The sequence below is a fragment of the Canis lupus genome, chromosome X (assembly GCF_003254725.2).
Source record: "Canis lupus dingo isolate Sandy chromosome X, ASM325472v2, whole genome shotgun sequence".
NCBI lineage: Eukaryota > Metazoa > Chordata > Mammalia > Carnivora > Canidae > Canis > Canis lupus.
Window position 1 is genome coordinate 95,578,331 of NC_064281.1, and position 22,419 is coordinate 95,600,749.

General features: G+C 36.2%; 1 protein-coding gene and 1 long non-coding RNA gene across 11 annotated transcripts in view; one reads left to right on the top strand and one right to left on the bottom strand.

Moving 5' to 3' along the window:
• THOC2 (THO complex 2) overlaps positions 1–22,419 on the bottom strand; it is a 129,900-nt gene that overhangs the window by 45,150 nt on the left and 62,331 nt on the right. For all 10 annotated transcript variants that reach the window (XM_049107489.1, XM_049107488.1, XM_035712265.2 and 7 more), the window contains 4 exons: positions 14,197–14,289; positions 11,387–11,542; positions 10,663–10,835; positions 9,232–9,427 (listed from right to left, as the gene is read on the bottom strand). In XM_049107489.1, coding sequence (XP_048963446.1) covers positions 9,232–9,427; positions 10,663–10,835; positions 11,387–11,542; positions 14,197–14,289 — 618 coding nt within the window. The remainder of the gene's footprint in view (positions 1–9,231; positions 9,428–10,662; positions 10,836–11,386; positions 11,543–14,196; positions 14,290–22,419) is intronic.
• LOC118353767 (uncharacterized) lies at positions 9,716–20,483 on the top strand. Its single transcript, XR_004813184.2, has 4 exons — positions 9,716–9,874; positions 12,645–12,732; positions 14,841–15,068; positions 19,876–20,483. It is a non-coding gene; the product is annotated as an uncharacterized LOC118353767 (long non-coding RNA).

The window sequence follows — 22,419 nt, forward strand, 5'->3', positions numbered from 1 at the left end:
CACTTGCCAATGTACTATTAGGAACTGAATTTTTAAGTCTCAATAAAATTAAGTATTCATAATTATTCCTAGACAAACCATCAGCTATGAATGGCCCCAAGCAGGTTCCATTTCTGCCCTATAAAGAGGGATCAGATGACAAGGCTGTATAACAGTAGTGGGTACAAAAAGAATGTAGGTCCTCCACTAAGAGAGGAGCTTCTGGGGAGTCGAGAAATAAACCTTGGGGGAAAGTTGTAGATTTAACTAGATAACTTGTTACCAGTGTCCTATTTTTTATCTCTAACCCATGAATATCTGAAATGTTACTTTAGACTATATTTCAGAAAAGAAACAAAAAAGAAAAATACTTAAAATTTATGACTAGATTTGAACCTGAAGCTATATCTAAGTAAATTACAGCACTATTTTCACCTTATTTTTCTCATTCTGATTAACTAGTATCTATTGAGTACTATGTGCCATACACTAGGCTAAGAACTTCACGTTTAGATCTTAAAACTCTAAGGAAAATCTTTTTGCTAGAAAGGATCCAGCTAAAACCCATCAAAATAACTCAGAAATAGGAAAATATAACCTGTAACAGGTTAAGTTACAGGACTATGAGTTTAACAGAGCCTAAAGAAGAGAAAAATGAATTACCCTTCAATGTTTCGTTTGAAAGTTTTGTTTTTATCTTTTAATCAGACTCTTAAATTTTTAAAAAATACCTAGAAACAATCAGTAATATTAATACTGCACCATTTCCGAAAAGAGCTACTAAATGAAAAAGCACGATCATCCAACACATTTCATTTTTAATCACTACAAATACATATGAAAAATAAAAATCTGTACCAAAGAGTTAATAACATGGTCATCTATATATACACAGGATGACCATTATGTGCTGGTTCTCACTTTTTATCCCAGTATTAAGTACCAGCACAGCCTTTCCATCTTGAGTGTCCTGGTTTAGACAATAAAAGTACATGGTCTCCCTACCACATGGTAGCATTCAAACTGCATTAAATGGACTTGTGGGGAGTGGTTTAAACATTAAAATAGAGCAAACAAAACAAAATGCTAAATAGCTATACTTGGTTTCATAAAATTCACCACCCAAAAGTAATTACTTTGTTTAAAACATTATGATATGAGACTGTGCTGTTTTACACAAGCATAGTTCTAACGAGCTGTGTGTAAAAACAGGTATTTCTGGTGCACTTAATGAATATGTAATCTATTTAAATGAATTCTCTGTATAAATGGACCTCATAAAAGAAGTCTTTTGTAAAACAAAAAAATTGCCCTGTAAATCTATCTTCAGGGATAATTAAGGTTTTCATATGGAATTCATTTAAAGGACTATGCCCCTGTGTTTTCCTTTACATTCCCCAAAAGCAGACTCTATTCAAATACAGGCATAGTTTATTTGGCAAGTAATCCTAAGAACCACCAGTAGGAAATTATTCCTATGGGTTAACTGGAGCTTATAATCCCACTGGGGACTCTGAGGGTCTGTGTAGAAATACATCTCAGGATTATTATTCCATCTTAAGGCATGGTAGTTACACACTAACTCCTATCATTTCCCTGGTTGAGAGCTGAGGAGAGGGGGCAAGGTGAGTTACTTCTCCAGCAATTCCAGGATACCAGTTCCCACACTTACTATGCAGGCTTCCAGGGCCAGAAAAGCCCTCCGAAAATGAGATGCAGGTGCCAGCAGCTGAAAACCTTTGGCTGTGTAAGAGCCAAAGGAATACAGATGGAATCTAATTGCATCTGCTACGCCCTGCATGGACAAATGGCCAAACCTTCAAGAGAGGAGAGTTTTTCACGAATATTTTATCATGTTTATACTTTCTGAATTTTTTTCCTGAAACTGAACACTGAGGTTCAATTTCAGGAAACAGTCTTTGAGAGGAGGAACAGAATCATTTGCTTATAGTGTGCATCTAGTACACACTAAAAATTCTACTTTTCTTTCTTGTATGAAATATACTTCTTAAAATTATACTGTTTGTACATAAAGTCGACATTTGCCTATTAGGGCTTAATATCTATGTCTGTATGTCTCTCTTAAGTAAAAAGCATAACTAATGGTAAAAATTAAGATCCTCCTATTTGTAATTTATTACTTTAACTATGATTCTACATCTTGATTAGAATTGTCACATGAAGATATTCAGTAATATCTAAGGTGACCTTAGTTCAAATCAATTATTACAGGTGACAATATAAGTACAAATATAAACATGCTAACAGTTCTTCCCTGCTCAGGCTCATTAAATAGCAAGGATGTTGTAGATTAAAATTTGCCTTGTATGAGACTTATAATAGCAAAAGTACATAGAGGGGCTTAACATATAGTGCCAATGAGAGCAGTGTCTATCTCCTGGACAATTAAGAATTATAATGCAAGGTTCTGATTGTCTTAAAAATATTCTTACATATCCACTTAAAATTGGAAACTGACATGTCCATAGCTACCCCTAAGTAGTTTACTCACAAAACCCCAGCAATAAAAATTTCCTTTATTTCGGGCAGCCCCGGTAGCCCAGTGGTTTAGAGCCGCCTTCAGCCCAGGGTGTGATCCTGGAGACCAAGGATCGAGTCCCACGTCAGGCTCCCTGCATGGAGCCTGCTTCTCCCTCTGCCTGTGTCTCTGCCTCTCTCTGTGTATATCTCATGAAAAAAAGGAAGTTTATGTTCTTGGCTTGAAGTCTAGGACTTTCTGTTGTTTTAAGTCTGCCTCTGTGTGTGTGTGTGTGTGTGTGCGCGCGCACGCGTCTGTCATGAATAAATAAAATCTTTTTTTTAAATTTCCTTTATTTGATAAAAATGTTGATTTGTCACCAATTTATAACAACAATTTCCACAATAAAAGGGAGGGGGACATCTAATTACCACTACACTGAAAGAAGCCAAAGGCATTCATATATAAAAATCAAATCTGTTCCTATGGGAAATGAAGCTGCTACTTTAAAGTAGTATCTATTACTTAAAACAGAGATAGATGAAAGTATATTAACACTTTAAGTCATCATTAAGTCATCATCAAAAGCTAGTGTTGTGACAACTTACAAAAGTAAAGCTGTTAACTTACTATGTTCTAAAGAATTCATGACAACTTTAACTCTCTAAAGTTTAGTGCCTAATTAACGTTAGTATCTAATTAATGTTGAGACATTAATTGGATTCTCATTGCAACCCCAGGAACTAGATAAGGCAAATATTCTTACCACTCATTTCTGGCCTAGAAAAGTGTCCAGACAGATTAAAAGTCACAGAACTACCAAGCAGCTAGCATCTCAGCTAGCAGCTCATCCTGATGAAACCAGTTAACCTAACAATGTGTAATGCCTTAATTACTTTGGTTGGGGGACAGCCTTAAATAAAGACTCTTCGTAGGCAAGTTAGGTTCTAAAGTCAATGCATACAATGGAAATGACATATACTCACAATTACCCTTAAAAGTCCCTTAAATTATCTATAGAGTAACAGACACATTATCTTTCATTTCACTCCAACACAAGACTGGTCTTTCCCCCTACAGTATTAGAAGAAATCACTGTTAAGTGAACCTGAGATAGGAACATGAAGTCATGTGAACATGAAATGAAGTACTGGCTTGCATTTAGTGGCCAAGTCACATGAAAACACATTACTTTAAAAACCAGACTCATGGGACACCTGGGTGGCTCAGCGGTTAAGCGTCTGTCTGCCTTTGGCTCAAGAGGTGATCCTGGTCCCGGGATCAAATCACACATCGGGCTCCCTGCGAGGAGCCTGCTTCTCCCTCTGTCTGTGTCTCTGCCCCTCTCTCTGTGTCTCTCATGAATAAATAAAATCTTATAAAAAAAAAAACTAGACTCCTGCTGAATGTGGTAAAGGACGAGAAACTGAACCAAACTGAGAGGAAAAAATTCTCCAACTTCACCCTTACTCCTAGGTATACACACTTGAGTGTTTTGATGGAACAAGTCTGGCCACATTCACAAAAATTAAGCACAAGTAATGGCATAATTCCACTGTACTTGTCCCTGCATCCAAAAAGAATATTAATTTTGAGCTCTAACCTACACAACTAGGGTAGATCTTCAGTTTGGAAAGAAAAAAAAAAAGTAAACATCAAGCCAAAATTCTAAAGTAACTGTTTCATAAACTAGAGCTTTGGAATCAATGGTCTAATATAGATTCTGTCCCTAGCAACTCCAATTTTTATTATGAAAAATTTCAAGTTTCCATAAAAGTGCAATGGATAGTGCACTATCAATAAACACAGATCTACTTTGCAAATTCAACAATTAACATTTTGCCTTTTTGATTCACAAAAAAAACATAGCAGATATATTTCATCTCAAAATAATTCCGTATGCATCTCCTAAGAAGAACATTCTTCCACATTACCACAATATCATTATCCCAGCTAGCTATTCCTAATATCATCTAATGCCCAGTCTAAGAAATATTCTGACCCTCTCACTCTAGGTTTCTAAGCTTCATCTGTGAATCAATATAAAACACTTTGGCTTTTACGAAAGGCCAACACAAGAAACAGCCTGACCAGATAAATGAATTAAGATGACAGAGTGAAGCATATACACAGAATTTCTGTCCCCTATCCCTAATGCAATTAACAAGGTATGCCTTGCTGTTGTTTTAATGTTGCAAATCCACCACCAACCAAATAAGAGGAAACTCTGCTATTTAACTTCAAAGGGACGGGGACATGGGGACACGGACACACACACACACACACACACACACACATATGATTTTGGTCCCACACAGTGTGGTATGGCACCTGCCCTTAACCCAATCCCAGAAGTAGTACAAAGGAAAATAAGTCAACAAAATCTTTTAGGCAATAAGACCTGCAAGGTAAGTGAGTAGACTGAGGAAAAACTTGCTCAGCAGGACTCGGGAAAAGGAAGAACCAGCTGCTAAAACCTGCTATCTTTCAAAGGAACTGTGCACAGAAGGCCTAGGGAATCAAAGCCCAAGGGAGCTGGGATACCCACTTGGCTAGACATGCCTAGTACAGGATAGGTAATAGTATCTCAGAAGAGAAAGCAGAGGTACTCCAAATGAGGACTACACTCAGCCTCACTGAGCTCATTCACTCCCCTATCACAGACTACATAAAAGATTGAAAGGAGAAGCCAATACTCAGACCGCAGCTTGGAGAGACGAGAACTGGTCATAAATAAGGTAGGAAAGGTAAAAGGATTTACTCTCACTCTATCAGAAAGAAGTTGTGAACAGAACTATACATATTAAGATAAAATGAAATGCTGTGACTACAATGGGAACATAAATAGCATGCCCCCCCCCGCAAGAATATAAAAGATAATGAACTTAGTGTGGACAAAAGTAGAACACAAAGGACAGAGGCAGATTCTCCACAAGTATCTACATATAGTCATAGAAAAAAAACATTAAGAATGAACCTAATAAAACAAGAAAAGCTTGGAGATGAGATACAGAGACCAAGATGAACACAGATTGCAGAGATAAAATACTACTAACAGATTTCATTTAAAATAGCAAGGAATTTCAAGAATTGCAAAATTAAGATAACCTATCATTTCTTCCATTTCACACTCACTACATTTGTATAGGCAGGAGAGCATGATGATTTTGAACTTGGCCTCTGAATCCAAATTGCCTGGATTGAAATCTCAGCCCTGCTGCATATTAACAGTATGACCTGGGACAATTAACCTAAAGCATAAGGGGTATGGTGAAGATTAAATTAGCTGATCCACATAAAGTACTTAGAATAGAACCTGGCACACAGTAAGAGCTCAATATTAGCTGCCACTATCATAAACAACTTAATCCATTAACATCAGCTGGATGCAAAAAAGCACCAAGGAATTCATCTTTAGGTGTGCAGGTGTTGTCAAAGCCATTTAAGTATGTCAGGTGAGTGCGTTTAAGCTATGTTCTATAATTAAAGAAAATTAACAATAGCAAAATCTGTCCATTCATATAGAAATATTCTTTAGGGCTACCCCCTCTTTTGAGGCTAAAATAAAGACCAATATTGGTTAATATACTAAAACAACAGTTCTCAAAGTTTGGTCTTTCAATCAGTAGCATCAGCATCACCTGGTAAGTTGTTAGAAATGCAGATTCCCTTCAGTAGGTTCCACCCCAGACCTACTAATCAGAAATTCTGAGGATGGGACCCAACAATGTGTTTTACCATGAGCTCCAGGTGATTCTTACATATGCTCAAGTTTGAAGATCCCTGTACTAGATGGTTCTATGTTATGTACCTCAAATTTAAAAAATACACAGAAATAAATGATTACAAATAAATGTAAGCTAGAAGACCATTAAGTGACAGCTGGCATAAGTACATAAGCAACATTTTCAAAATATGCAGAAGTTATATATACAAGCAACCCCAAGCTTATAAATGAATTGTTCAAGAAATTTAATTATATTTTTGGAACAAAGTTCACATTCTCCCTTTAGAAACAGTCTTATAAACCCTAGTTAAATTCCTAGCTACACAACAAAAGCCTTTTAAACCTATAAACACAGGACAAATGATCTGTTACAGTGAAATATCTTTATGGGTAAAAAATAAACCAAAATTCTAATTCAGATCATTTGCAAGGTTCACTTTTCCTACCACAACCTTAGCAATGAGAGAAGACAGATTTCTTCTCACACTGTAATCAAAATAAACATTTTCCTCTTCCTTTCTGCCCTTCTACCTCTGCAAAAATAGAGACTGGAGTTAGGGGCAGGGACCAGGCACAATTGTAATAGAGGTACAGGAGAGCTGCGATGGAGATGGCAGAGGGGAAGGGTGACAGCTCTAGAACCTACGCATCTTGGTAACAATACTGTCTATGTTTAGGCATATGTTCATGCATATGTCTACGTACAGGACTTCCACAAGTTGAATGTTTGGTCTCCTGCTTACAGGTTTATAATACAGCCAAAGAAAGAATTTCAGAACAAGAGATCTGAACATTAAGATGTTCAGTTAAAAAGAACTGCATTAGCAGGTGAAGGTAAGATAAGAAAGAGGCTATTTACATTGTCAGAAAAGTATCTCCCTGGAAGGTCTATATTAACAATCAAGGAAAAAAATAATTGTACCCTAGAGAAACCTGGTAGTCCATCACCTTAACCAAGTGATCAATGTTAACATCATCAGTAACTGGATAGATTAACTTCATATGCTTCCCAATATGAGGCACTGGGAAAGACATTGACCCTTTTGTTCTTTGAACAGGCACTAGTTAACATGACTCATCCCTTTCAGACTATAAGAATTAAGATAATGAAACATCACTATACTTCCTTTCTATATGTTATATAATAAATGATTTCTATAGTAATAAACTTAGTAGATTTCTTTAGAGTACCTTTACACAACGTAAATTTGTGAGCATCAAAATAAATCTATCAGTTAAGTATTAAAAGCCAAATCAAATACTTCAGGTATCAAAGGATTAATATACAACAGCTGATAAATTATTTTTGTCAAAAATTAAAATTAGATGCAAGCACCAAACACTGGAGAAAACTGTTTTGTGCTTAACAATTTGCAGATTAACTTTTGGTAGCCTTGTTTTACAATTGAAAAGAAATTACGTATTCTTTTCTGCTTTAAGACCTTGAGTTAGGCAAAGATCTCTTAGAACACAAGAGAAAACCATAAAAGAAAAGTACTGCTAAATTGGAATTAATCAAAATTTAAAATTTTGCTTTTCAAAAGACAACATAATAAAAAGGCAAATCAGAAAAATAATAATAAAAGACAACCCAATTAAAATGAGTAGAGATTTGAATAGACATTTCAATATATGATGATTACAAATGGCAAAGAAGAATATGAAAAGATGCTCAAAACCACCCATCATCAGGGAAACGTATATTAAAAGCACAACAGGTACCACTACATACCCACCAGAATGACTAAAATTTAAGAGTGACAATAACAAATGCTGATGAGGATGTGGAACAAACTGGAAGTCATATACAGGGATGCAAAATGATACACACATGTTGGAACAGTTTGGCAAAAAGTTATACACTTACCCATATGGCCCAGCAATCCCATTCCTGGGGAAACAAAAACATACGCCCCCCCCCCAAAAAAAAAGACTTGTACAGGTATATTCATAGCAGCTTTATTTATTAATAGCCCCCAACTAGAAACAACCCAAATGCCCATCAACCGGTGAATACATAAACTCTGCTATATCTATATAATATTGGTCAGCAATAAAGGAACTACTGACACGTGCAACAACTTGGATGAATCTCAAAAGCATTACGTGAAAGAAACCCGACAGAGAAGAGTACATTCTATACAATTCCATTTATATAAGGTTCTAGACAAAGCAAAACTATAGTGACAGAAAGCCTATCAGTGGTTGCCAGGAACCAGCAACAAAGGGACAGAATTGAAGGCAAAGGGGTAAGAGAGAACGTTCTGGGGTGATAAAAATATTCTCTACCATGATTGTGGTGCTGGACACACAACTGTATACATCTGTCAAAACTCCTCAAATTGTACACTTCAAATTGGTAAGTTTACTCTATATAAATTATAACTCAAAGCTGATTTAAAATTTTTTAAATAGCATAAATGGTTACCCTTAGAATAGTAAGTAGAAGGGAGTACAAGGGAAACTTGGAGTAGTGTTCTATTTTTTGATCCAGGTGGAGGATACCTGGGTGTTCGGTTTGGAAAAAGTCACTGAGGTGTACAATTATGATGTGTTACTTTCTGTACATTTTATTTGAATAAAAAGTTTACTAGAAAAGAATGGATCCTCAACAGTCTGACTTCATACAAATAATCACGATTCAAAATTGCAGCCAAGAAAATAACAGAGTAGAAGAAAAGTAAGGGGAAAGAAAGCTGAGTTGACCACTAAAATTATAAAGACATTCAAAAAGGAATCCTTGTACAATGTATATTTTCCTATGCGGGGGACTTGACTAATATTCTACCTAAAGTGTGTGTTGGGGGGGGGGTTAGGACACAAAGGACTGTGTGTGTGAGTGTGTGTGTGTGTGTGTGTGTGTGTGTGTGTGTGTTTGGTTAGGACACAATGGACTTTCCCCAAACTTTACTCAACGTATCCTTTCTGTAAATTCAATTTGTAAATTCAACTTTCTTTTTATTTCTAGAGATACACATAAGACAAATATACCTAGAATACTTTCGTTTCAAAATTTAGTTTTCTGCTTGGAAGAAAAAAATCTTACCTCTTTCATAAATGATTTGCCAATGCGCACCACTTTTGCAAATAAAATGGGATCGTGGGAAAGGTGAGGACCAAGGTAACAGAACATATTGAAGACATCTCTCCTCAAATCTTCAAAGCTCTCTGCTTGTTTTGGTGCCCTCTTATTTTGCAAAGCATTAACAGGTGAACCTTTAGCACCTTTAGGAACGCCAACTCTATAAAAAGAAGTAAAATTTATATGTATTACAATACTCCATTTTAAGTTAACACAGTCATATTAATAGTAAGTAAAGCTTTTCTTGTTCAAATTTGCTTTCTATATTTCACTTGTGCCTAACTTTATTAGTACCAGATAATTTAACTAGTAGAAAAAGACAAAACAATACTCATTTGGAAAAACTCAGAGCTCATAGAATGTTTCAAACTAATTACATAAGGAAATCAGAGAAACGCAGATTTCAAGTAACATTTAACATACATCATATGAATTTGTTTTTAGTTTAACTTGGCCAGTATCAGGAATTTGGATATGGGAATGGGGAACAAGAGATGGACCTCAGAGACACTGGAAGATGAAACAGAAAAATATGGATATAACAACAGTGATTCAAGTCAATAAACACTTCTCAATCTGGGTTCCACTATCTAAGACTGAGTATGAGGTAGGTGGTGGTAGGGAAGGTGAGCAGCATAATGAAAGAGGGTGTCACACTAAAAAGGACAGCATGCCCAGAGTTCTCACCTACTGAGCAGGTGTCCCGCTGTGGAGTCACAGGGGTCACTCTCTGAGAAGAAGCCTTCATGGTCCACAGCCCAGGTGGCACTGAAGGCAGCAGCCAGCAGCTATACACGAGTCACAAGGCTGGGGCTTTTGAGGCAGGCTCTGATCTGTGGGGCTGAAGCCAGAGCTGCTGCCAATACTGCTCCTAAGTATCCTGCAAGTAGGCTGAGGGCTAGAGGACTGGTTGACACAATAACTAGGGATGATGAGAAAGGCTGCACTAGCAAATTCCAGAACAGCAGCCTATATGCCAGAAGAGATAAGGCAAGCAGAGAGGCAATGTCCTCACTCAGAGCCACTGAACCCCAGGACAGAGGAAAATTACACCAAGTAAAAACCTTAAGAATTCTCTGCCCTCCCCCAAGAGAGGAGGAAAAGTCAAAAACAGAAGAATGGAGTTTTCACTCTCAATGGAGCAACCCAACCTAGATGTCTAATCTACAGTTTTTAGACTACACTGCAGCACACATTCTGCATCACCTGCTCTAGACATTAGGGGACAAGTCACTGATTAATACGTATAAAACTGATACATTCTGTGAATATTATCTTCTAATAAAACATACTTAAATATTTGCTTGGTTGGAGGAAACAAGATAAATGTGCAGATTTTTTTGTAGTCCTAAACTACATCTACCTCAATGATTAGAAAAGCATACAGTAACATACCTTCGGTAGAGAGGCTCAATAGTTATGTGAATAAGCTTGCAAATAGCAAGGGCTATTAGCTTATGTGAAGCTGCATAGTATGGAGGCATCTGATCCATAATGTTCTGTGCATGCTGCCAATCACCAATCTTTAACAAGGCTTCCAACAAACCAAGTTTTTGGTTGTCAGGTGGCTAAAATGAACAATTACAGTGAAGATACTCAGAATACAGATTCTGATAAATGTATTTTTTTATTTTAAAAAATTGAGTTAAACACCACAATAATGTATGTCAGCAACAGCTGCCACTCATGGGAAATGCAATATTTCCCTGAAAGTACAATCAAGTTTTTTAGCTATCAAAAAAAGCAACAGGATATGCTTTTTAGGAGACACAGCATGAAAGTTTTTTAGGCCTGAAATTAAGTTCTATTTAATGTTTTACTGTGCCATAGGGAACTAGAATTCATTCATCTTTGAGAATCCCCTTAGGACTTGAAGACATTAATACACAGAGCACAAATATAGCCGTATATTTTACTTAGAATACATTTTGAAATTTAAGTAAGAAAAAAATATGGCAGCCTCCTTTGGGAAGGTATCAGTCAGATTAAAAATAAAACCATCTCTTCAAATTAGTATTCCAAAAACCAGATTTCACCACAATCAAAATTAATAAATTATTCTCCCATAATTCTAAATCCAGAAGACAATGTTAATTTCACAAAAAGAAACCATATATACCTTCTCTACTTTCTCCTCTTCTTTTTCCTTTTCTTTCTCTCGCTCATCAATTTTTTCAGAAGACAATACAACCATTGTAAGTTTTCTAACAATTTGCTTAGCTTCCACAATTTCTCGTTTGTGTTCATCCATAATGCAATTATCAGCTGGAAGAAGCTAAAAATGGTTCATTAAAGTTTCATAGAACAGCTAATACTATTTGTATACATAAAAAGCAACACTGTCTACTCTCAATTGATAAAACTATAAATAAGGTCTAGCCTATTAATGACCATGATTTGCCTTTAAAATAAGTTTCTTTCCATTATTTTCTTATAATCTAACAAAGTACTTGAATTTTATACACCTTTTAAAATCAGGTAGTAGTTTTAAGTTCCATCTCTTCTTTATGTTAGAGTTCCTATATTAAACCAATAATACAACAGTTTATCATTGAATGTATTAGTTTACCCAAGAAAATGTGTACCTGTTCCATTAAAAATATCACAGATTTCCCCTTTAAAGGTCAAACTCCAAATTAAATAAAGTACTGTATATGGATCCATTTTGGGAGATCTGAGCTACTAAATTACATGAAGGGGTAAATTTAATTCCTCTAGGTGAAAAATCTCAAGTAAAAAAATTACGAGCAATCTGACATCTCACTTTTCATTTTCTAATACCTATTTGATGACTTAAATCACAAACTAGTTTCTAGCTTATTACAAAAGAGAAAGTAATATGTATTATGTATAGTCGACCCTCCACTATGAAAAAAGAATCAATTATCTCCAGTACAGCCATCTTGTATGAGTGGAAGATGGTTAATGTAGATATTTCATAAAATAAATGAAACACCCGACACGAAAATATAGCCAACAAATTATTTAGTAGTTTCTGCTAGGCACAATGGTGGGCTATAAAAGCATTCCTGCCTCTAGAAATACATAATCTACTTCAGTAACTAAGTCTAATGCAAAGTAAATAATCACTAAACAATAAAAGGAAACATAGTGAAATATTAAACTACATATTGTAGACTTCATCCCATCAGTCAAAAATGGGGGCTGGAGAAAAGTCACTAGGCACTGATGGCAAGGGTGTAAGCAAGACTTTTTCTCATTCTTTCTGCTTTCCAACTGGCCATCAGACCTATTTTTATGGCTTTACTTATGTACCTGCCATACGTCTTCATCTTTTACCCAGATTAATGCAATTGCCTCTAAAAATCTCCCATTATAATGAATAAACTGTAAATTTCTTCTTTTATTTTTTTAAGTAATCTCTATATTCAACATGGGGCTCAAACTGACAACCCTGAGATCAAGAGTTGCACACTCTACCTACTGAGCCAGCCAAGCATCCCTGTAAGTTTCTTCTTATAGTTCCTCTCAATTTTTAGTTTTTTTGTATTTGGAGAATATGTAATTAAGTGCCTCTCAATTTCTAGTTTTTTGTACTTCGAGAATATGTAATTAAGTGCATATAAAGTTACAAATGTTTTATTTTCCTAGTGAACACAACTTTATTTATTATGAAGTGACTATCTTTTTTTGCCAAAAAGTCCATTTTGTCTAACAATAATAACTTCCCTGATATATTTTTCCCACCCTTTTACCTTCAACCTTCCTTTTTCCTTAGGTTTTAGAAGTCTCATGTGAAAAATAAACAATAAATGGGTTTTTAATCCCATCTGAAAATCTTTGACAACTTAACAGGGACACTTAGGCCACTTGCATTTATCGTTAAACTCAATTCAGTAATAAATCTATCGTCATCTATCATCTTTCCATTTGTCCTACCAGTCTACACTTGCCCATAAACTTATACCTATCTTTGAATTCCCCTTTTTCTGACCAACGTTCCATGTTCTCAGTTTGTATATCACTTTTCTCCTTTAAATCTTGAATGGCTCTCTACTTGCAATAAGAAAAAATCCAAACTCCTAACATTACTAGTTTGGAAAAGCCTTCCAACCCCCCCCCCCCAACAAACATGGTTACTATCTATTCTGAGCCCCCACAACACTTGGTGAATACCTCCAATATAGTAGTTATTATATAATGCAAAGTGTTTCCTTCATTGCTAGACTATGACTGCTTCCAAGGTAGAGACTGAGTTTCGTTCAAGTCTGTAACCACAGTACGAGAGACCAGAAAGTGACAAAGTGATTACAAAGACAGTGAAGATGATGTCGGCTTTAGACAGGTTTAAGTCCATTGGTATCCTAATGTACAGCCAAATAAAACAAAAATTTCTATACCAAACCTAGTTTTTTCAAACTGACAGGCTAAACTGTTGCTAAACTGGAGGTCATCAATCACAATCACATACACACTCTTCTAGATCCTGGATCCAGCAATAAAAACACAATACTATTTATTTACTACCCAGTAAAAACACAAGAAAAGCCATTAAAGAATATAAAGAGTTCTCCATTCATCTTGAATGCCTAAAATTAACAGCTGGGGAGAAGGAAAAAGTATCTAGATAATCTCATATTTCTGATAATTTGCGTATAAGACAGAAGTCTAAAGCCACATTGGTTAGAACTTGGCCTCTCTTCCCATGAGATATACTCTGCTAACAATTAAGAACTTCATATCCAACCATGAACTAAGAGTGACAGAAGGTATTTAATTTCCATAGTTTGTCGAAGAATTAAATTCATTTACTTCATAAAGTAAACACAAAGCAATAATGTGCATTATGGCTTCAAAACTTAAAACTTGAGACCCTAGAACCAACCTTGAAGTGCTATATGGCTGCCTACTCCTCTTCCCACCCCTGGGATGGACAACCAAATATTCTTAGCAGCCCACTTGACTTACATGTACATAAAGATCATCTAAATCAATAAGATTAAACTGTAGAAGTACTGCTGCAACTCTGTATAAAGATGACGGAGTCTCTCCATTTGGTTCCTTGAAAAACAAACAAAAAAGTTTCTGTTTAGTGCATAAAGTGCAACTAAAATCATATCCTTTACCTATCAATAATTAAGAACAATTACACCAAATAACTAGATCAATAAATGATAAGTTTCATTGTTCTTCCTGAACATACATCTGAATTGAGGACAAAGATAATTAGGTCAACATCCCTTTTCACAAACATCTTCTGATGAACACAAATAAAGGTTTCAAAAATGGACACATTTTACAATGCATGCTAATATTTCAACAAAATCTGAAAACGAAGTGAGATTTTATATTGCATAATACTTAGTTTTAGGTTTTGTTTATACGTGTGTTTTCTTAACTTGTTTTTCAAGTTTTTCTCAGTGGAGATGCAAATAGACAAGAATGCAAATTTGGAAGTGCTGAACTGTGTCTACACTTTTCTGCCTATTTTACTTCTTGGGTTTTGTGTTAAATATATCTGCTTGTCAACTGATTTCCCCTTCAAAACAGGTGTCTATACATATTACATATGGATAAATCAACATTTTAAAATATAGAATGTCCAATTCCAGGCCAGCCCTGTGGACCCTGCACAGAAACAGAAGGATATTTGAATGTTATCAAGAAGAATTTTCCCCTATTCTTAAACTGCTTGTGGTCAGCTGAATGGAAGAAGTCGCGACAACTAGCAATTACTAAATGGCCAGATGCAAAAAAAAAAGCAAACAATGACAGTACATTATGTTCTGCTTCTACTCAACACTAAAAGCAAGATCTTTGCAAGGCTCCTCACAATTGTGGTAAGTGTTATGGATATAACATAGGAAGCTAACCACACTAATGGATATCATATAAAGAAGGCACTGTTCACTGTATTTTTTAAGACAGGTAAGTCTTCAACTTCACAAAAGTTTAATTCTAAATGTATATAAATGGTTATTTAGTATCAAAACATTTCAGTTTCCCATAAAAACAAATGGTAGTCAGGGTTTCAGAGCAAACCCACAAAAGCTTATCATCTGACTTGAATCCACCAAAAATACTCTCATTACTCCCCTTATTTCTGTGTTTCAAGGAGTTCAACGCAGAAGCCCCTGACTCCTAGGCCAAACATCAACTCCCATACTATCTTCATATTGCTCTGTACAATCCCTGTTCTGTCCTGTCATTCTGTATTCTTGAAAACCTTCCATGGAATCCTCTGGAATTCATAATCCGTCCTCAGCAAAACCCCCTATATATATCCTGAGCCTCTCCTCTAACTGTTCCTTCTACCGTCCTGCTCAAAGAGAGCATAAGACGCCCCAGGAACACTACTCTCACTGTAATCCAGTCAAGCAGTGGCTCTTTTCTCCAGACCCCTCACACTACTAGGCCTGGAGGTAGGGTATGATTCATCTTTGCTTTTTATAGTTGTTTTCAGATTATTCTCCCTCTACCCTCCCTTTAAGCCCACCCAATTTTGAATTTCCAGTCACTCCTAATCCCTTACTATTGCTGTAGTCTAGTTCCATTCCACTGTGGTCAAAGAAGATATTTTGTAGGATTTCAAAGTATTAAATTTATTGAGATGTGTTTTGTGACCAGAGTCTATCGTGCAGAACATCCCATGCACACTTGAAAAAATATGTAATCTACTGTTGCTAGGTAGTGTTCTATGTATATTAATTAAGTCTAATTGGTTTATGTGGCTGTTTAAGTCCTCTATTTCCTTTTGTCTAGTTGTTCTATCCATTAATGAGAGTGGGGTGGGGTATGGAAATGTCTAACAACTGTTGCAGAAATATTTCTCCTTGCAATTCTGTTAATGTATGCTTCATAAATTTTGAGGCTCTGTTTAGTGCAAATGTGTTTACAACTGTTTTATCTTCTTAATGGGTTGACCCTTTTATCAATATATAATGTCCTTTGCTGTGTATTGTAAAATTCTTTTTTTAAAAAAGATTTATTTATTTATGATAGACAGTGAGAGAGAGAGAGAGAGAGAGAGAGAGAGAGAGAGGGGGAGAGGGAGGCAGAGACACAGGAGGAGGGAGAGGCAGGCTCCATGCCCGGAGCCCGATGCAGGACTTGATCCCGGGACTCCAGGATCGCGCCCTGGGCCAAAGGCAGGCGCTAAACCGCTGAGCCACCCAGGGATCCCCTGTATTGTAAAATTCTTAAAGTCTATTTTGTCTAATATATATTATAATAGCCACCCCAGCTCTCTCGTGGATACTATTTGCATAGGATATCTATTTTCATACTTCCACTTTGAATATATTTCTATCTTTGGATTTCAAGTGAGTTGCTTATAGAGAGCATATAGTTGAATCATGTTTTATACATTCTGCCAAACTGCCTCTTGATCACAAATTTTAATCCATTTAAAGTACTGAAAAGGAAGGACATTTGCCATTTTTCTATTTGTTTTCTACAGGTCTTATATTACTTATTCCTCATTTATTCCTAATTTATTCCTCATTTCTTCCATTATTGCCTTCTTTTGTGTTTTTGGTTGTTTTTGTTTTTTGTTTTTCTGTAGCGAAGCCTTTTCATTCCCTTCTTTCCTTTTCTGTTTTTTAGTTATTTTCCTAGTGGTTACCTTGGGTATTGCAAGTGATATTTTAAACTTAATCTAGTTTGAACCAATACTAACTTAGCTTCAGTAGTATACAAAAACTCTGTGCCTATACATCTCAATCCCCCCTTCTATATTTATTGTTTGCCAATTAGATTTATAATTACTGTTTTATTCTTTTATCTTTTAAATCACATAAAAGGAGCTACAAATAAAAAATACAATAATACTGGCTTTTATGTTTACCTATGTAGATACCTTTACCAGTGTTAATTCTTCATATGGCTTCAAATTATTGTCTAGTGTCCTTTAATTTCAGCTCAAAGGACTCTAGCATTTCTTGTAAGGCAGGTCAACTAGCAACAAATTCCCCCAACTTTTGTTTATCTTGGAATGTCATAATCTCTTTGAAGGATAGTTTTACTGAATACAGAATTCTATATTGACAATTTTGTTCTTTCAGCACTTTATATATGCCACCCCGCTGTCTTCTGAAGAGAAATCAGCTGTTAATCTTATTGAAGATCTTTTGTACATAATGGGTCATATCTGTTTTGTTGCTTTCAAAATTCTCTTTGTCTCTGGCTTTCAACAATTTGAGTATAATTATAATATGTCTTGGTGTGGCTCTCTTTGAATTCATCTGCTTGGTGTTTGTAGAGTTTCTTAGATGTGTAGATTCATAGCTTTTATCAAAATTGGGAAGTTTTCAGCCATTATTTTTTTTTCAAACATGCATTCTTGCCCCTTTCTCTCTCCTCTGCTTCTGGTACTCCAATGTAAATATTGGTACTGGATGGTAACCTATCATCTTAGACTCTTCATTTTTCTTCATTCTTTTCTCTTTCTGTTCCTCATACTGGATAACCTCAACTGGCTCATCAAGTTGGCTGATTGTTTCTTCAGTCTGCTGTTGTACCCCACTAGTGCAATTTTCATTTCAATTATCATGATTTTTGACTCCAGAATCTGTTTGGTTCCTTTTTTTATATATAATTTCTCTTTTTTTATATTGTCTGGTCTCCTTTAGCTCTTTGTTCATGGTTTCCTATAAATCATAAGCATATTTAGGACTGGTGATTTAAATTATCTAATAAGTAATCACCTGGACTTGCTCAGGGATAGTGTCTATTTTTTTTCCTTATGAATGAGCCAGAGTTTGTTTCACTGCATACTTCATTATTTCTTGTTGAAAACTAAAACCCAGAATTCGTAAAAGCTGATTGACAGTTTTTACCAGCTCATTAGTTGCTTTCATGGAGGGACAGAGCTCTGGAGTTCCCTACTCTTCCATTTTCAGTTATGTCCTACTCTTGCCATCTATGGACTCCTGGGTCACTGTCCTTCATTTAGCAATGATCTCATAGCTTCTGACTCACTGTCACTCTGTCCAACTCTATTCCTTTCTTAATTTTTGGAGACTTTCATATATATGTAAGTGATATTTCCATCATGCCCGCCTCTTGGCTCCTGGAACTTCTCTCTTCCAAAGATCTTCTCTTCTACCCCATCTCAGCCATTCATTCCATATCCTAAACTTTAATATTACCAATACCTACATTCCTTCCAAAATGTCAGTTTCACATATCTACCCTCAAATGGATCCTTAATGCTGGACAGTCACACTCTATTTCTCTCATTCATTCATTCATTCATTCATTCGCCTCTCTCCTATATAATTATTTCCTACCTTCTCTCCTAACCTCCAATACCTCCTCTCCCTCATCCTCTCTCAGCTGATGACCTTCTTTTCTATTTTAGTAAGAAAACTGGAACAATGAGTGAAATTTCTACAAAGTCTCACCACCATATCCATCCACCTACATATGCTGCTTTTCTAGATGAACTCTCTATGCTCCCAAAGTCAATCCATCCACTGATGCCATAAACTCCATTCTCTGTATCCAAGAACATTACTCCAATAACTCTCTCCTCCTTTCCTACAGTTTTCTTCCTTTCTACTCAATCATTCCCATTAGCATAAATATGTGTTCTCTCATCTTCAAAGAATAATCTCTTGAGCTCACTTCCCCTGGCAGCTACCTTTATGCCTCTTTGTATTAACTGCTTTAGAGTTGTCTACTCTCACGATCTCCAATTCTACTCTCCCCATTCTCTAACACCAATCCAACTTTACCAAAATGGCTAGTTTTGCCCTCCCCAATGATAAATCCAATGAACAAATTTTAGTCCTCATCTTAAATGACCTATCAGGGCATTAAACAAAGTTCATCATTGCTTCTTTCATTTAGTTTCCAAGATGCTATATTCTCTTTGTTTTCCTCTTACCTTATATATTATTTCTCTATCTCCTTTGCTGATTCCTCCTCTTCCCCAGGCCCTTTAACATTGGAGTGCCAAGGCTCAGCACTGGTTCTCTTCTCTGTCTCTCTATACCCAACTCTTGGTGATTTCATCCAGTATCACAACTTTATAGATCATCTACATGCTTCTGACATCTACATTTCTATTTCTGACCCAGTCCTTTCTCCTGAACAGATCTATACATCCAGTTATTTACTCAACGTCTCACCTAGATATCTAAGACATCTCAAATTCAGCATTATGCAAAACTGAAATTCCTGATTCCCACCCCAGGTACACCAAACCCATTCCACCTGAAATTTACCCTATCTCAATTGATATAACACCATCGTTTTTGCTGCTCAGTCCAAAAAAGAGGTTAGAAATAGCCTTAACTCTACTTCTTCACATTCTGTATTTAATGAACCAACAAATACTATTGACTCTACCTTCGAAATCTATTCGGAAGATCAACTTCCACTGCATATTAACCGTATCAATTCACTGAAAACCTAAGTCAAAATACACATGCACACAATGTCTTCTGTCTCTTATCTCTCTCTCTCATATCCATACCACTCATATCACCATTAGAGGCCACTACTGAAAAAACCCTTTACTCTGATAGCTAGTAATTAATAGTGGGGGGAGGGAGTGAAGGAATCATCCTGCCTTTCCAGTAGGAACTGTATTTCAGTGTAACCAAGCAACCCAAGTTGATAAAGGACAATTCTTCTTTACAGAAAAATGATAGCTAATAAATGTGGAAGGCATGATAACAGTAAATCAACAATTTGGAACCCCTAAGGTAACAATGGACTCAGGAAAGGATCATCCATGTATTCTAAGCCACGTAATGTAAGGTTAATGAAAAACTGGATATTCACATGGTGCCAAAGTATCAACATACAGATAACTTCCTATTAACATGAGGGAAAATGTCATTGTTGAATGGAGGGATAAGACTGTCATCAGCTTACTAGGACATTAAAAGTCAGACAGGTATGAGATGTTACATGATATGAAACATATAGCACAACCTGTGAAGTCTTTTGGAATTAAATATTTTACCTGAACATGGTCAAGCTCCGAGATCTAAGTACAAAAGACAAGACTGGTGACAAAGAACAAATTTAACCAACCACGAAAAAGCAATCAGATAAATCTAATACTTGGAAGACTAATGGAATCTTCTATGGTAATGTTCTTTTCAACAAGTCAATGCCATTAAAGGAATGGGAGGAGACACTATTCTAAATTAAGAGACTGAATAATCCTAACAAATAAAACACATGGCCTCTGACCTGATCATTGTTTGAACAAAACAGTTATAAAATGTATTTGGTGGCAATTTGGGAAATCTGAATATGGCCTGAGTTTATTATATAATAGCAATCAAGTTAGATATAAAATTGGTATGATGGTTATATAGAAAAGTCCTTCTTTTTAAAAAGTACAAATTAACATATTTAGGAGTAAACATTCATGATACCTATACTATAAATTGATAGTTCCAAAAAAGTATACCAACATGTTAATAAGCTTATTTTTAGGGTATTCATTACACTAGTCATTCTTTTCTATATGTTGGAAAATGTTCCTATTAAAGTAAAAATATAAAAGAGAAACAAAATGAAAAAAACTTAAGTCAGATCACATCACTCTCCTACTCAAAATCCTCCAACAACTTCACCCCACCATCAAAGTCAAAAATCTTGCAACACTAGCTTTATGTGATGTGTTCTCTCATCTTTGACCTCATCTCCTACCACTCTTCCCATCAGTCTAATCCAGCCACACTAGTCTCCTTATTCTCTTACTGGCTGTTCTCTTTGCCTAGTACCTCTTCCCCACATATCTGCACAGTTTAAACCTCACAGCCTTTGTTTCATTGTTTAAATTTACCTTTTCAATGAGGTATATGCTCACTATTCTATGTAACATTGCAACCTACCACTCTATCACTCGCACTCTTCCTCTACTCTGCTCTACATTTTGTTTGCCTCATCTCATTGATCACCTTCTAACATACCATATAATTTACCTCAAAAGTAAGCATCACGAAGGGAAGAATTTGTTTGTTTACAGATGTAGCCCCAGCACTTAGAACATTATTACCTGGCACATAAGAAGTACTCAATCAATGTTTCCTTTTTTATCAAATATTTTATTTTTTTAAAGATTTCATTTATTTATTCATAGAGACACAGAGAGAGGTAGAGACACAGGCAGAGGGAGAAGCAGGCTCCATGCAGGGAGCCTGACGTGGGACTCGATCCCGGGTCTCTAGGATCCCTGGACTGAAGGCAGTGCTAAACCGCTGAGCCACCCGGGCAGCCCTTATTATTATTTTTTTTTTAAGTAATCTCTATACCCAACTCACAACCTCAAGATCAAGAGTCTCATGCTCCACCAACCAAGTCAGCCAGGTGCTCCAAAGATCAATATTTTTTTAAGTGGGTTCCACACATGGAGCCCAACACAGGACTTGAACTCATGACCCTGAGATCAAGACCTGAGCTGAGACCAAGAGTTGGACACTTAACTGACTGAACCACCCAGATACCACCAATCAATATCTCTTATGTGAGTGAATTTAGGTTATAACAATGCCTAGCCATGATGACACTATTACTCCTATTGTTGTGTTTTGAATCCAGAAACCAAGGGACTGTGATATGGGTAAGAGTCCTCATCTCCTTCCTCTTTCCTGTGGCAAGACAACACCAGCCAAGTTTATCTTTTGGTACCCTTGCACTTTCTAGTACTCCTTTCTGTCCTTTGTGCTGATCCCTCATGCAGTCCCTAAGCCCTCTATTATAACCATCTCTGTTAGGGAATCAAACAAATCAAATGTCTGCCAAATTTTCCAAAGTGTGCTCTCAAACTGCTTACATTCCATGCCACCCTTCTAAATCAAAACATCCAGTATAGCTGATCTTGGGTTGAAACTAGGATAAAATCACTCTCACTGACTTCATAGCATAAATAATGAGCTTTGCCTAGAAGTTCTAGCATTAAGGGGAAAAAAAAGAAGCTTATTCATCCAAGTAATTCCCAATTGATAAAAATATGGGTTGTTGGCAACAAGAATGAACATTTTCATTCAAGGGATGAAAAGGGATGGTGGAGTAAGGCGAGGGACCAATACACAAAGCTGACCATATATGCCTAAAAGCCAATTCCTAGGCTTTTATGCTCTTCATTTTCACGGCTGTCCTTACTTTACCTCCCAGACCACAAATTATCTAAAATCTTTGACATTTCTTCCTCCACCTTCAGTGGTC